Genomic DNA, 15,826 nt, shown 5'->3' on the forward strand with positions numbered 1-15,826 from the left:
TCCATGTTACATCCATTATCTCAAGTAGAAAGTATGTGTTAAAAAAAATTACTCGCTCTGTTCTTAGAATTAAACTATCAAATATTAGAATAATTGAACCCATAGTAAAATTTGATATCAAATAGATATAAAATATTAGAAGTGTTGCTGGAAAATTTGAGTCAAGACCATATCAATTCCAAAAATTTAGAGGGATTGACGGCTCTAGATATCGTATTAGAACGCCAAAGGAATGAAAGGCAAGTGGATAATAGAGAGATTATGGATATGTTAATGAAAGCTAGAGGTTTGCGTGGTTCCTTGCTTCCCAAAAATCCCAACTCTTCAATCAGCATCAATTCATTCAGATCAAAGATATCATATTTTCAAAAATTTACAACAATGGTAGCTTGTGGAAAGAAGGGTATATCAAATGAGATGCGTAACACATTTCTAGCAGTGATTGTGCTAATTATAACAGCCACTTACGATGCGTCATTAAATCCTCCTAAGAAGGGTGACAATCTTTTATCCCAGAATTACCAAATCTCTAGTTTTTCCAGATTTTCGCAAGAAGCCAATCTTCCTATGGGTGGCCATAATCCTTCGCAAGACCTCACAGATTTAACAGATGTATCTTCTGCTAGAATTCGACCTCATGCTCAAACATGAAAATAATAAATAATTAAAATAGTAATGCAGTAAAAAAAATAAAATAATATTTAATCAGCGAAACAGTTGAATCCTACAATATCAATATTTGTGTTTTTTCATGTAACTTTTAAATGAATAATGAACACTCATAAGTTTAAGAGTTACATACCTTACTCTGGATATTGTAATCAAGAGCCAATTAAATCCAAATCTTTGCTTCTTCACGTTTAGGATTTGTCAAATCTTTAGCCACCCAAGTGTTTGGTCTCTAACAATAATCCAGACAGTGACTGAATAAGACCTTCTCAAAGGTAGGATTTTTACTTGTGCTAACAAATATTGTTTCTAAAACAAAAAGATCAAAAATTCTTGCTAACTCTTATTTTTGTCAGGCAAAGAAAACTATTTTCTTTCCTTATTTTATGAAACAGCTGAGAAGTGGTTTTTGAGGCTTCAGGTTTTTAGTTTGCTAATATAACATATTTATATAGCCAAACTAATACGTAATCCTAAATACAACAGTTGTATTTTAATTTAATTAAGTCTCTGAAAACTTAATTAATTTTTCACTTTATTTTGGTTTCTTTTAATTAAGTCTAACTTAATTAATTATTTTTATTTAATCTCAATCATGTCACTTAATGTGTGCGATCCATTAGGCTTCTAACATGTTGGCAATAAATATAAGTCATAATCAAATATCAATTTGATAATTAATTTATATTTATAGATCATGAGCGGCATCTAGCAATACATCATGACTACCAAAATGTTAGAGAGTCAATTAAAGAATTTGACAAAGCCCTTTAGTGATAAGCCTCTCAGTGCAATACGGTCTTTTCATCAAATATCTCGGATATGTCATTAAGCATGACTCAGTGTCTACTTCTAACATTCCATATTAGTTCTCATAATTCATGACTAACCTTATGAATTTAGAAAACTAACTTTTCTCAAATTCATCATGCTTTGGCTAAAGACTTTATACAAGTTAATCAAGAATTGAGAACAAGTGAGATACATCCCCTCATATCATTTAGGGTGATGAATTATCTCTTGACCACTCATTCACCTTCGCATGTTTCATGGCATACCCAAAAACACCATGTTTAGGCATCTAGTTGCTTCCAAACCCGTATGAGTAAAATCAAAGTATGTCCTTCTCCATACAAGATGACTTGGTGTCTCAAGTCCAAGGACTAGTTGCACAACTATCACATGAGAATATTTTTCATAGACACTTGAGTGAAATACCAAATGAAGTTCTCATAGCAGGTCATATTCAGTGAACTTATTCTTTAACAAGCACCTACATGTTATCCTCAAGTATCCCATATACTTCAATCTATGAAATCGATTACTTACTTCCCAAGTAAGGAGGCTTAACATGTACCAGTCTTTGAGCATTGTCAATGCCTTGTCTTGACAACACAATGACCAGGAACAATTTTAGGAATATGGCTTTGATGCATAGTGATCTCATAATTGTAACAAGTTTACAATTCCCTTACAAGGCCTTTATATTCCATAGGTTTCATCCAATTAGTTCTTAATAACTCCTTATTATTGCACTAACATGAAGGAAAACCTCTATCACATATAATTATGCAATTAAATATGCATTAAATTGACAATATATATTTCTTGACCAATCCAATTGGCTCAAGGGCATATACCAACATCTTCCATGTTTTGGTTATACAACACTTTATCCTTTTTGGTGGCACTGGGGTTAACAGCATATCTCTTCCCAAGTCACACAATTTGTTTGTTTCTTCTCATAACACTTTCCGTTTTTGGCTCCTATTACATGTTTTTAGTAGCTACAGTCTCATGGAAACTGCAATATCTTATTTCTCTTAAATCTTTACACTTATCGTATCATGCTCTCTCCATCATTAACTACAGCTTGTCAACATTAATAGTTATCCTGGTGGCTTACAGGATTTTCGGTTATGTTTTCTGTAGATTCGTACCTAGAAGAAAGATTTTTTGCCTCGCAGAACTTCTTTCCTTTCTATCTATTGCTTCTTGTATCATTACTCCAACTGTGCTAAATGTCAAATCCATAGTAAAGTTTAATTTCTATTAGTGTAAGCCCTGCAAGCCAATCAATTTTGTACTTGTAAAACATTTCATTAATTAGTTATATTTCATATTAAATACATTATGGATATTTTATATAATATATGAGGTATTTCTTTATCCATGAGTTTATTTATAATGAGTTATGAGAGACTTATGTAGATAAAGTCCTTCTAACATAATGGCCTTGCAAGAAATTACTTATGCATCAAAGCCTTGTTCCTAAATATGTTTCTAGGCATTTTATTGTCAAGCATAAGGACATTGACAATGCTCAACACATGTTAAGCTTTCTTACTTTGGAAGTAAGCAATTAATCTCATAGGTTGAAGCATGTGAGATACTTGGAGATAGTATGTGAGTGCTTGTTAAGAAACAAGTTCACTGAACATGACCCGCTATGAGAGTTCCATTTGGTGTTTCACTCAAGTGTCTATAAAAATACTCTCATGTGTCAGTAGTGCAAATAATCTTTAGACTTGTGATACTAGGTCATCTTGTATGTGAATTGTCATGCTTTGATTTTACCTCTATGGGTTTGGAGGTGACCAAATGTTTAAACAAGGTGCTTTTGGGTACGACATGAAGCATGCGAAGATGAATGAGTAATCCATAGAGGATTCATCACCCCAAGTGAATTGAAGGGGATATATCTCATTTGCTCCTGACTTATATTGATTAAAAATCCTTGACCTGGACAATATTAATAAGTCAATATAGAAGTTGCAAGGCTAATATGGATAAGTTAGAAAGTAGACACCGAACCAGGCTTTTTATCTATCTGCTATATATGATGAAAAGATTGAATTACACTGAGATATTATACACTGAAAGGTTAGTCAAATCATATTGACTCTCTTGACATTTGAGTGGTCATTATGTATTACTAGATGCCACTCATGATCTATAAATATAAATATAAATTCTTAATTGAATTAATTTATTTTTATTGACAAAATGTTGGGAACCTAATGGATCACACACATAAAGTGAATTGTTGAAATTAATTTGAGTTCAATTGGATGTGATCTAATTGATTTTACAGAGGCTTAATCCAATTAAGTATTGGGTTAAATCAAATATGATTTGATGAAATATCAAATAAAGGCCCAATTAGCCCAAGACATTTTATAATCCTTATTAGATATAAAGTAGGTCAATTCACTCTAGAAAAAAATCCCTTAGCCGCCTCTTGAATACAAAAAAAGAGTTCTGTTTTATTTTCTAATGTGTTGAGACAAGATCACAGCCAAAAGAAGAGAAATACAAGGGAGCTCAAAGTTGAGAGTTTGCTAGCACAAACTTCGACTTGGGGATTTACACACTCTTAGTGAAGAGATTTCGGTAAATTACTGTGTGGATCACCATTAGAGGCAGGATAATTGTGCTGCTATGATTTGATAAGTCCTAGTTGGTGTACAAAAGTTAAAAATAAAAAAAAAAGCCAAAAGGGACTCCACCAAAAAAAGTAGACTTTCAGATATGTCAAATCTCTCTTGTGGTTTTTCTAGATTAGTTTCAATTAAAGTGATCAATGGCTTAGGGGATTAAAATTTTAATAATATTCCGTTGCGTATGAGTCTTCTTAGCATGATTTAAATCCCCAACAATTTCTTCTTGTGATTATCATCTAATAGTTATGTGGTTCAGCTGTTTGGTTCCTTCGTCTCCTTCGGGCCACTTGAGGGGGAGTCTTTCTTTTGTATCTAGCTTAGCAATGATTTCTTGTTTTGGTTAGCTCAATTTACGTTTGTGAAGTTCTATTGCTTGGCTCTGAAAGAATTATTTGGATTGAAGCTGGTTCTCTTGATGGAGTTTGGATGAGGTTTTATGCTCACTCCATGTGTTGATAGTCAACTGATGGTTCACCCATGTATTTTCTGGGTGGAGGCATTATTTGTCTCAACTATGTTATTTTTTCTTATTGTAGGTGGGTCCTTATATTCATGTATTTGGCTTGTGAGCCTTTCTCTGTCTCTTATCAGATGGTCATATCTTAATCTACGTGCATTTGCCATCAGCTATGAATGGTCGACGCCATCTTGAATCTCTTCACATTGTTGAAAACCATGCCAACTCAAGCCCCAACCTTACACAGCTCCCAAAACCTTTTGAAGCCACAAATTCATGGGTTACTCCTTCCCAAGCTGGCAAGAAAGAAAAAAGCACCCCAAAACTCACAAAGAGAACCAGGATAACAAGCCAAAAAAATAAATATAAAATGACTGTTTAAAAGTATAATCAATAAAGAACTTTAGTCCAAAAAAATTTATAATGGGTGGTAAATTTAATTAAAAAAATGAAATAAATATGTTATCTTCATGAGTTAATTTTTACATATTATTAATCTTTTTATTAAATGCTATTTGGGTTTTAATTTTCATTTAATCATTTCTCTCGTAAAAAACTTCACCTGCTTGAGTTAAACAATCCAACATAAGTCTTGATCCAGTTGAAACAGAGAGAGTGTTGGCTGAAATGGCTAAAACCGCGTATCATTACCGTTTTTGCTAGACAGTTTCTTTGAGAAAGACAACTCCATCAATCAGGCAAGCGATATGTTACGTACGAGCAGAGTTGATTAGGGACCAGAGTTGAGTGACAAAAGTTGTGATTGCCATTGAATTTGAGGAGGAGGTTAGCTGTCATTGAATTTGGCAAGAGTAGATTGATGAGTCTTGCGTGTTTGACCAAATTAGGCAATTTTTCTTACTTGGTAATTTCCTATTAAGAAGCCTGACCACTCCCTGTTTATTACTTCTCCTACATTTTCATTATTATTAGATTATTTATTATCTCTTCCTATTCAAACAATAATTGAGAGCTTGAGTATTTATTTTATTGATCAGTACATGATTTCTTATCGAAAAAATAAAATTTAAATATCTTTTTCTTGCTCCAATTAAAAAAAAAGTAATTAATTGACTAATCAATCTCGTGTGCACCCTCTCTTTACTCTTTTAATCAATTGCTGTAAGTGACCTTACAATTACATATTAATTTATCATTATTCTAATCCTTCACATCTCACTATGTCTACTTGACGGAGCCAACTTTTTTTTTTTTTTGAGGTGAAACCATTCCGGATTTCCACCATCCTCTCTTAACTACTCCTTTAGTTGCTGATTCGAAATAGTGAATTGGAATCCATATTCTTTAAATTAAAAGAAAATTATTTGATAAAAGAAATAAAAAATAAATTATGACGTGATAATACGTAATCTTTTATAAGACTCTAGAAAGTAAATGATAGTGGAAATTTTGATTTTCCAAGTACTCATCAACTTCCTATTACTCCGTTTTTTCTAATTGAGTACACTAAGGAGTTCACACATCTCGCTCGGTGCTTTACTTCATCATTGCAGGCAACGCCTCTAAGGTACATCAACTTTAGTTCTTCTTACCCACACAAGTGCTCTTTAGCCATGAAAGGCATTTTTTTTATGATTAGTTGCTTGACTTAATTCTTCCAGAATTATGAGTAGATTGCTCTTGTTGGCTAATTATATGTCGATTCTGTTTCCTGTCTACATGATCCTCTTTTTCTTTATTCTTTTAACTGCTCTAATATTTTCTTGCAAATTTCATCAGTTTTCAGTAGCCTGGATATTGCTGCATAATTTATTATCCCCAGCATAATGGATTGGAGGATGAGTGAGGCTGCTCAAACAGGAAACATCAACGTATTGTATGAATTAATCCAGGAAGATCCATATGTTTTGGAGCGTATTGATCAGGTGCCTTTTCTTGATACACCTTTACATATAGCAGCCTGTGCTGGGCATGTTGATTTTGTGATGGAAATGATGAACTTAAAGCCATCATTTGCAAGAAAGCTAAACCAAGCTGGGTTTAGTCCCATGCACTTAGCTTTGCAAGATGAAAAAATCCAAGCAGTGCTTCGACTCCTAAAGTTTGATAAAGGCCTTGTTCGTGTCAAAGGGAGGGAGGGCATGACTCCTCTGCATCATGTAGTTGGAACTGGAAACCTTGATCTATCGATCAGGTTTCTTGAGGTTTGCCCCGAGGCTATTGAAGATGTGACTGTTCGAGATGAGACTGCTTTCCATCTCACAGTCAAAAACGACATGTTCGAAGCTTTTGAAGTCTTGATAGGATGGCTCCGAAGGAGCCGCCATGAAGCTGCCCAACGATGGGAAAACAAGCTACTGAGTTGGGCGGACATTCAAGGCAATACTATTCTGCACATTGCAGCCATCAGAGATAGTCCTCAGGTATGCTACCTATCTCAATGACTCCATTTATATGATGCCAGAGATCTAGTTTTATGAATATTAATTTGTTACTTTACCAATTATCAGGTTGTAGAAGTGTTGCTGGAAAATTTGAGTCAAGACCATATCAATTCCAAAAATTTGGAGGGATTGACGGCTCTAGATATCCTATTAGAACACCAAAGGAATGAAAGGCAAGTGGAGAATAGAGAGATAATGGATATTTTAAGCAAAGCCGGAGGTTTGCGTGGTTCCTCGCTTCCCAATAATCCCGACTCTTCAATCAACGTCAATTCATTCAGATCAAAGATGTCATATTTTCAAAAATTTGCAACAATCGCAGCTCGTGGAAAGAAGGGTATCTCATATGAGATGCGTAACGCATTTCTAGTAGTGACTGTGCTAATTATAACAGCCACTTACGAGGCCTCATTAAATCCTCCTAAGAAGGGTGACGACGTTTCATTTAAGAATTACCAAGTCTCTAGTTCTTACTCATTTTATCAGGGAGCAAATCCTCCTACGGGTGGCGGTAATTTTGTGCTGGACTTAACAGATTTAGTAGATGCATCTTCCATGTTTTGGTTATACAACACTTTAACTTTTTGGGTGGCACTGGGGTTAACAGCTTATCTCCTCCCAAGTCGTACAGTCTGTTTGTTTCTTCTCATAACCCTTTCCCTTTTCGGCTCCTGTTACATGCTTTTAGTAGCTGTTGTCTCATGGAAACTACAATTTCTTATTCCTGTTACACCTTCACCCTTCTCGTATCATGCTCTCTCCGTTGTGAACTACTGCTTGTCAACGTTAATAGCTGTCCTGGTGGCGTTTCGGATCGCCCGTTATGTTTTCTACAGATTTGTACCCAGAAGAAAGATTTTCTGCCTCGTACAATTTGTTTCCTTTCTGCTTATAGTTATATGTATTCTTACTCCAGCTGTGTTAAATGTCGAAACCATATTCTTTCTGTGAAGTTAAGGGGGATTGTGGTTTTCTGTAAGGCAAATTCTTTCCTGGAACGTCCCCGTAAGCCGTGTACTAATTATTGGACTTTTATTGCAGCTTGGATTCTTGATGTATCTTCTTATTTTTTTCTAATGAAAGTTTGCATTGTCTGAGAAAATAAAAATATAGTTGACAAAAACTTCACCAACACAAAGTCTTGGTCCAGTTGATAGCGAGAAAGTGTATTTTCGCATCCTGTCTTCTTCCTTCGAAACGTTATGACGAAAATACCTCCATGTCCTAATTCAGCATGACAGCTGAGGCGGAAAACCAAAACAAAAGCATCTTTTTTTCTCTTCACCCCGACCTCCACTCATCCAAAACACTCCGGCTGATATGGTATCTGGGCCAAGCACCTCCACTCACTTCCCACTCTCTCCCTTGTAGTTACAAACTAAGCACCCTTTCACCATTGACCATACACACTCCAGCCACTCAGCCCATCCACCATTCTTTCAAAGACCTCGCCCCAACTTTCAAAGTGGAGTACCACAAGCTAAAAGCGTGTTTGACCAAATTATTTTCATTTTCATCAAGAAGTTCAACACCAATACCAAAAATTTTGCTTTTGTTTTTAAGTTGATTCTCGATCCGAAATCAATTGAAATCATATTAACACTTTTTTTTGTACAGTTGTAGAAGTTTTATGTCAAATTTGCATAAAATAACTGTATCATATTATAGATTAGATATCACCAAACCATTATGTCCATCTCCAATGCCCCTATAGCACCCATTAGTGGTAACAGTTTTTTGTAACGCTTAGGCATTCACAACAATATTAAATAACATTATAGATAAAGGGCATCTTTGTCATAGTCTTCTTCTTATTATATGCTTTTTTTAAGTCCAGTATAAAAAGATACCCCTCATACTATCCTTCCTCATAAGATTAATAATCTCATTAATGAAAGCAAATTGATTGCATCCAATCACCTCCACCGCTGCAAGTCTCAGACGGTTTGCTAAGATTCTAGCAAGAATTTTATACAAACTTTCCACTTGATTAATTGGTTTATAAGTGCTTGACCCCATAAGACACTCATGCTTTGGAAAGAGAATTAGAAAAGATGAGTTTATGTAACTATTAAAAGAACACAAATTATAGAACACAGATTGTTCTATTGATTTTAGAAGAAGTGCAGATTAAAATCATCTTATCATGATACCTTTTTTTTTGTTTGCTTAGTCAACAAAGTTTTTTTATTAATACCAACATGTTTTACAAGCTTTGATATCCCAATTAAGAGGGAATATCGTTACAAGAACCGTCCCAAACATTCATTGATAGTTTGACCAAAATCATCGGTAAGCAACAACATAAAAAATACCCCATTCATCACCAAGTATAAAACAACTCAGTTCTTGGCTAACGAATCTGCCAAGAAATTTGCTTCCTCAATTTCCAAACCCAGACTCATGGCTAAGCTCTATAAATCTGAAACATTAATGATAATTGTAACTCGGACCAGACTCAATATATCAAGTGACACACAATGCATTCCTGGTACTAGTAGGTTTGGAAATAACAGTAATCTACCGAGCCATTTGTAATACGCCAGATGGTGTTCGACAAGCTGAAGCAGGTTCTAGTGAGGTTCCAAGTGGAGTAGGCAGCAATCATGGGTCCAGATAGTTTTCTTTTATTTTATATTCCAAACACTGCAACATTTCTCACCACGCTTTTCCTTACGGTTCTGTTTTAATAATTAATTTTTTTGACGAAGTGGTTCTCTTACCGTTGTTGCCATTAGTCATTTACTATGTCATGTCCACGCTAGTCATAACCCCAACTGCAAAGTTTACTTGTTTCATTTGGCTTACTTTGGTGCTTGCTATTGCTTTGGGGTGTTGGTTATTGGGAGCTTATTTATATCGGTTGCTGAAAATAAAGAAGGTTAATAGGAGCTCAAGAGAACTCAAAGTCTCAGTGTTATTTTGAAAGGGATGGAAACATACACATCCTTTAGCATTAGCCTTTGCATAGATAGACGTTTTCAACATAAAATGTCGAGATGAATTTGAAAATTTTGATTGATTTTTTGTGATTTTTGTCGCCATCCATGGCATCCTTCTGCTAATTATTTTCATTTTCATCAAGAAATAAAAACGTTAACTTCAAATGCTTATTCACAATTAAATTCACGTCTTACTTAGGATTGAACTAATAAGTTGATTCAAGTTTTTTTTTATTTAATTTTTCGTTGAATGGTTTGATCTAATCTAACTCAATAAGTTCAGAAAGTTTTATAAGATATTTTTTAAACACAAACATAAGATCATCTATTAATTACATCAATTGATATTAAAAACACATCACTTACTATTATTAATGTATAATTATTTAATAATAACTTTATAAGTATGTAAAATTTATCAAATATTAATATAAAGTTTATATCTAAATAATAGATTTTTTCATGATTTTTCCTTATAATTAGAATATTTAATATTATAGAAAAATTCTCATTAACGACCCACTAAGTCTAAGCCTACTCAAATGCATAAAGACAAGCATGTTTGTGATAAAAATTTTCACTTTTCTACTCTGTCCTTTGTTCAATTGATCCTTGAAGATGAGAGACACTGAGAGGGAAGAATGTAAGAAGAAGAAAATCTATCTTAATCCTTATCAATTGATTTTTCACCATACTTTTATTGTTAGGTAAATTTGGATGAGTTGAGTTCGGATGCTTAAATATGATATAGCCACAAGTGGTATCCAGCTTTCAATAAATATTTTAAAACCAGAATAAAATATTTCAAGAGATATTTTAAATATGATATGCTTAAATATTGTATGGGTTCCCCATACAAAAATATTTATTTGACCGTATTGAAAAGGACTTTTAGATTGCAACTTGAAATAAACATTTATCTATACAGAAATAAAATATTAATTTATTCTTATGGTAGGAACAAGAAGATTGACTCACAAACATCGACAATGACAGTTTAAAAATATAATCAATAAAGAATTTTGGTTAAAACCCAGTATACTGACCATGTCTGCGCGCGGAAAGTTTCTTTGACAAAGACAACTCCACCAATCAGGCAAGCAATATGGTACGCACAAGCAGATTTGGTCCACAAAAGCAGATAGCACTTGCGCTTTTGACCAAATTAGGCAATTTCTTACTTGAAAAATTTACTTGGAACCTCCAAGAGCACCTCATGTGTAGTTTGTTTACTAATTAAGTGTATCAAACCCTTGAAACACATTGTCTGCCTCATCATTCTCCCAATTTCCTTTTGTTTATAGCTCTTGTTATCCTTGTCAGAATTCTCAAGATGGATGAGCTTTATGAGAGGCTGCGAAGGGCTTCCCAAGCAGGAAATATCGATGCATTATATGCATTAATTCGAGAAGATGCATATCTTTTGGAAGGCATTGATCAGATACCATTCTTTGATACCCCACTGCACATAGCTGCAGCTGCCGGGCACACTGATTTTACCATGGAGATAATGAACTTGAAGTTATCATTAGCTCTAAAGCTGAACAATGATGGCTTTAGCCCTATTCACCTTGTCTTGCAAAATGGGCAAGAAGAGACAGTCCTTGATCTCCTGGGAATGGATAAAGATCTCGTTCTAAATTTAAAAAAAATATTAAAAGGACTAAAATAAAAACATTTTTCTAAATTTCAACGGAAGTTAAATGTGGACATTCAATAAAATTTCAAGCCTTTAAGCTTTCTGTCAAGCATAATGGCTTAAAACCACTGCCCTGCATTTACAAAGAAACTCTATCTCAATCCTTATCAATTGATTTTTCTACCATACTTTTATTGTTAAGTAAATTTGGATGAGTTGAGTTCCGATGCTTGAATATGATATAGCCACAAGTGCTATCCAGCTTTCAATAGATATTTTAAAACCAGAATAAAGTAGGAGAAAGCAAGAGTTATCGCTTCAGTGAATACTACTTTATATCCACGACTACTTTTTCTGTTTGGTAACCATTCTTGATTGGCCTTAATTGACTGACACAACAGTGTCCTGCGAACCCTCTCTTTACTCTTTTAATCAATTGCTGTCAGTGGCCTTACGATTTACCGACCAATTTATCATTATTCTAAGCCTTATCACCTTACTATGTTTACTGGACGGAGGGGAACTGCTGAACTTTTTATTTTTATGAAGTGAAACCAATCCGAATGTCTCCAATGCTCTCTTAGTTATATGTGTCTTAATATCCTCTTCTATTTTCAGCACGTCTTTGTAATTTGGCTCTCCTCATATGGATGAAAGTTTGAAGAGAGCTGCACGAGAAGGAAATATTGTTGAATTATATGCATCAATCCAAAGAGATGGAAATGTTTTGAGGCAGATTGATGAGATGGAGTTCGTTGACACTCCATTACACATGGCCGCAGCTGAAGGGTGCTTTGATTTTGCTATGGAGGTAATGATCTTAAAACCGTCGTTCGCTAGGAAGCTAAACCAAGAAGGCTTAAGCCCCATTCACCTTGCAGTGGAAAAGGGGCATAAAGAGCTGGCGCTACATCTCATGCAAAATGATAAAAATCTTGTCCGTGTCAAAGGAAGGCTGGGTGAGACTCCTTTGCACTACGCAGTAACTGGAGCAGAAAACCTCGATCTCTTGGCCAGATTTCTAGAGGCTTGCCCTGAATGCATCCGAGATATGGCAACTACAAACCAGACTGCTTTGCACATTGCAACGAGAAACGATAACTTAGAAGCTCTTGAACTCCTATGTCGGATGCTTAGGAAGAGTGACTATTGTGAGGATGTGGTGAACCAGAAAGACAGGAATGGCGACACTGCCTTGCACATAGCTGCGCGCAATAATCAACCCAAGGTCCGATCTTTTCCCCTCTTAATTATTTTTACTTTTACCAAAAAAAGAATGGATTCTTTAATTTGGGATTGTATTTCACGGTCAATTGATTGTGGCTTTTGTTTGTCTCAAACTCTCTATCAAACAGATGCTCAAACTGCTATTAAAATGCAAGGCTGATAAGCTTGCGACCAATCAGGCTGGTAGGACGGCACTGGCAATTGCCTGCGAACTTAATAACAGAGAGAGCATTAAGATTCTGCGTGGTTGGCGAAGTGCAAAAGTTTTAAGCTATCAATATAAGATTCGGAAACAAATGTTTAAGACTGTGACAAAGGCATCAGAAGTAATTTTTCAAGGTATGGATAGTATATCAAGCGAGGATCGCAATGCCTTACTAGTAGTTTTAGGTTTGCTTCTAACAGCTACCTACCAAGCTAGTATTAGCCCGCCGGGTAGTGTTAGGCAAGGTGATGGCTCCTCAAACTCCGATTCCACTGTGGGCGAATCAGTCATGGATGAAGTTAATTTTCTTCTTTTCTATATTCCAGCCTGTACTGTCTTCCTAGTAGCGTTTTTCCTAACATTGGGCCTCCTTAGACCTTACCCCCATCGTTTCAAGACTGCTCTTCAAGTACTACTTGCATTTCTTGCTATATCTTTCAACGAAGCAATAACTTTCATAGCACCAACTGATTTCGCGACGGATGTTATCAATTTGTTTTCAGTGTTGGTTTTTGTTTTAATGATGGTCATGTGTGTTGCTTATCGGGTATCAAAAGTTAGCGTTTTATTTCTAGGATGCTGGTTAGTGCCTGATCTGTATGGCCCATTGCAGATAGGAGCCTATTTAATTATAGGGTGTTGGTTATTTTTTAGTCTATATGATCCATTTTGGATAGGATCCATTGGAATTGTAGTATGCATTTTAGTACTATATGAGTTTATTCACAGCTGGATTGTAATTGGCATAGTTTCAGTACCCATGGTATTGCTTGCTTTGTTTCTATTGTGGTTAGAAGTAGTGCAATGAGAACGTTGGCTGACATGGCACCCCTCAAGGCATACGGACACCTAATGCTGAATGAGGATCTAAACGATGGCTGCTCCGGCATCTAGATATTTTTTATTTCCGGTTTTGTATCTTTTTTGTTGTATCATAATGTACCACCCATAAATTCAATTCCTCCTGTATAAAATCATCTCCACTTTTTAGTGTATCTTTTTACTGTACTTTATTTCGCTTATAATATGTGCTGATATGTTATTAATACTGTTTTTGTTTTAAATTAAACTTTAGGCTTTCACTCATCATAAAAATTTCAAAAAAAATATGATGATATTAGCATTTATTGTAAATTATTTTATGTATAGTATTTTCGTTATAAAATTATGATTTCATTGAGAATGGGATAACTCTCCCAAGCAAAAACAAAAATGGGGGGTTTCAAGCCTTTAAGCTTTCTGTCAAGCATAATGGCTTACAACCACTGCTCTGCATTTACAAAGAAAGACTAACAGCAGAGCGTGAATAAAAGGATAAATCTGGGTTCCCCACACAAAAATATTTATTTGACCGTATTGAAAAGGACTTTTAGATTGCAACTTGGAATAAACATTTATCTATACAGAAATAAAATATTAATTTATTCTTATAGTAGGAACAAGTAGATTGACTCACAAACATCGACAATGACAGTTTAAAAATATAATCAATAAAGAATTTTGGTTAAAACCCAGTATACTGACCATGTCTGCGCGCGGAAAGTTTCTTTGACAAAGACAACTCCACCAATCAGGCAAGCAATATGGTCCGCACAACCAGCTTTGGTCTCACAAAAGCAGATAGCACTTGCGCTTTTGACCAAATTAGGCAATTTCTTACTTGGAAAATTTCCTTGGAACCTCAAAGAGCACCTCATGTGTAGTTTGTTTACTAATTAAGTGTATCAAACCCTTGAAACACATTGTCTGCCTCATCATTCTCCCAATTTCCTTTTGTTTATAGCTCTTGTTATCCTTGTCAGAATTCTCAAGATGGATGAGCGTTATGAGAGGCTGCGAGGGGCTGCTCAAGCAGGAAATATCGATGCATTATATGCATTAATTCGAGAAGATGCATATCTTTTGGATGGCATTGATCAGATACCATTCTTTGATACCCCACTGCACATAGCTGCAGCTGCCAGGCACACTGATTTTAGCATGGAGATAATGAACTTGAAGCCATCACTAGCTTTAAAGCTGAACAATGATGGCTTTAGCCCTATTCACCTTGCCTTGCAAAATGGGCAAAAAGAGACGGTCCTTGATCTCCTGGGAATGGATAAAGATCTCGCTCTAAATTAAAAAAAAAAAAATATTAAAAGGAATAAAATAAAAACATTTTTCTAAATTTCAATGGAAGTTAAATGTGGACATTCAATAAAATTGAGAGAGTATCTTATATTAATACATCTGTTATGAATATTTTTATAAATATCCATTTATGTTATCTATATCTAAATCTAATGTAAATTAGATTGGATTAAGATTTAATCCATCTAATCCTTAAGTATTATCTTCATATTATAAATTCAATCTAGATAAGTAGTTATTAGCTTATAAATAGACTCTTTCACTTTATTTGTAAATATAGATTTGAAAAAGATCTTTTTACTCCCTCTGACTACTTTCTTTCCTTCTGAATACTTTCTTTTATATTTATCTTTTAGTTGTTCTTTTAGATTTATTTAATAATACATTATCAGTACAATTCTTTGATCTCTCAAGTTTTAGAATTATTATGTTTTCATTATCTTCAAGTTTCAAAAGGATTTCAATGATTGGGTTTTGATTTCTAATTTCAGAAAATCAAATAAGTGATTTGATATCTTTTTAGTATTTTCATTCTCTTAAAATCAACCTTAATATGAACTTTATTATCATGTTGTATATATTATATTATGTCTCTTGATTGGAAAGGGAATTTGCTATTATATAACTATTAATGAAAAATTATAATATCCATTTCTTGAAGTGAATGTGAGAAATGAGCTGTTAATAAAAAAATTATAAATTTGTC

At 34.5% G+C, this 15,826-nt stretch overlaps 1 protein-coding gene across 1 annotated transcript; it reads left to right on the top strand.

The window, feature by feature from the left end:
• Positions 1 to 5,951: 5,951 nt before the first annotated feature.
• LOC148760268 (uncharacterized) lies at positions 5,952 to 13,982 on the top strand. The gene is made up of 6 exons (XM_088802512.1): positions 5,952 to 6,097; positions 6,310 to 6,953; positions 7,041 to 7,921; positions 11,240 to 11,549; positions 12,187 to 12,783; positions 12,911 to 13,982. Exons 2-6 carry the CDS (start codon positions 6,357 to 6,359, stop codon positions 13,793 to 13,795), a joined length of 3,270 nt encoding a protein of 1,089 aa, XP_088658638.1. The 5' UTR covers positions 5,952 to 6,097; positions 6,310 to 6,356; the 3' UTR covers positions 13,796 to 13,982.
• The last annotated feature ends 1,844 nt before the right edge of the window (positions 13,983 to 15,826 follow it).

This window comes from Theobroma cacao, chromosome 10, assembly GCF_053813885.1.
Source record: "Theobroma cacao isolate CCN51 chromosome 10, ASM5381388v1, whole genome shotgun sequence".
In the NCBI taxonomy this organism is placed as follows: domain Eukaryota; kingdom Viridiplantae; phylum Streptophyta; class Magnoliopsida; order Malvales; family Malvaceae; genus Theobroma; species Theobroma cacao.

Bases quoted from the DNA above. Each gene is read 5' to 3' on its own strand.
- LOC148760268 (XM_088802512.1), top strand. From the start codon at position 6,357: ATGGATTGGAGGATGAGTGAGGCTGCTCAAACAGGAAACATCAACGTA. The intron at 7,922-11,239 runs GTGAAGTTAAGG...TATCCTTGTCAG, and splicing joins GTCGAAACCATATTCTTTCT to AATTCTCAAGATGGATGAGC. The intron at 11,550-12,186 runs GTTCTAAATTTA...ACGTCTTTGTAA, and splicing joins TGGGAATGGATAAAGATCTC to TTTGGCTCTCCTCATATGGA.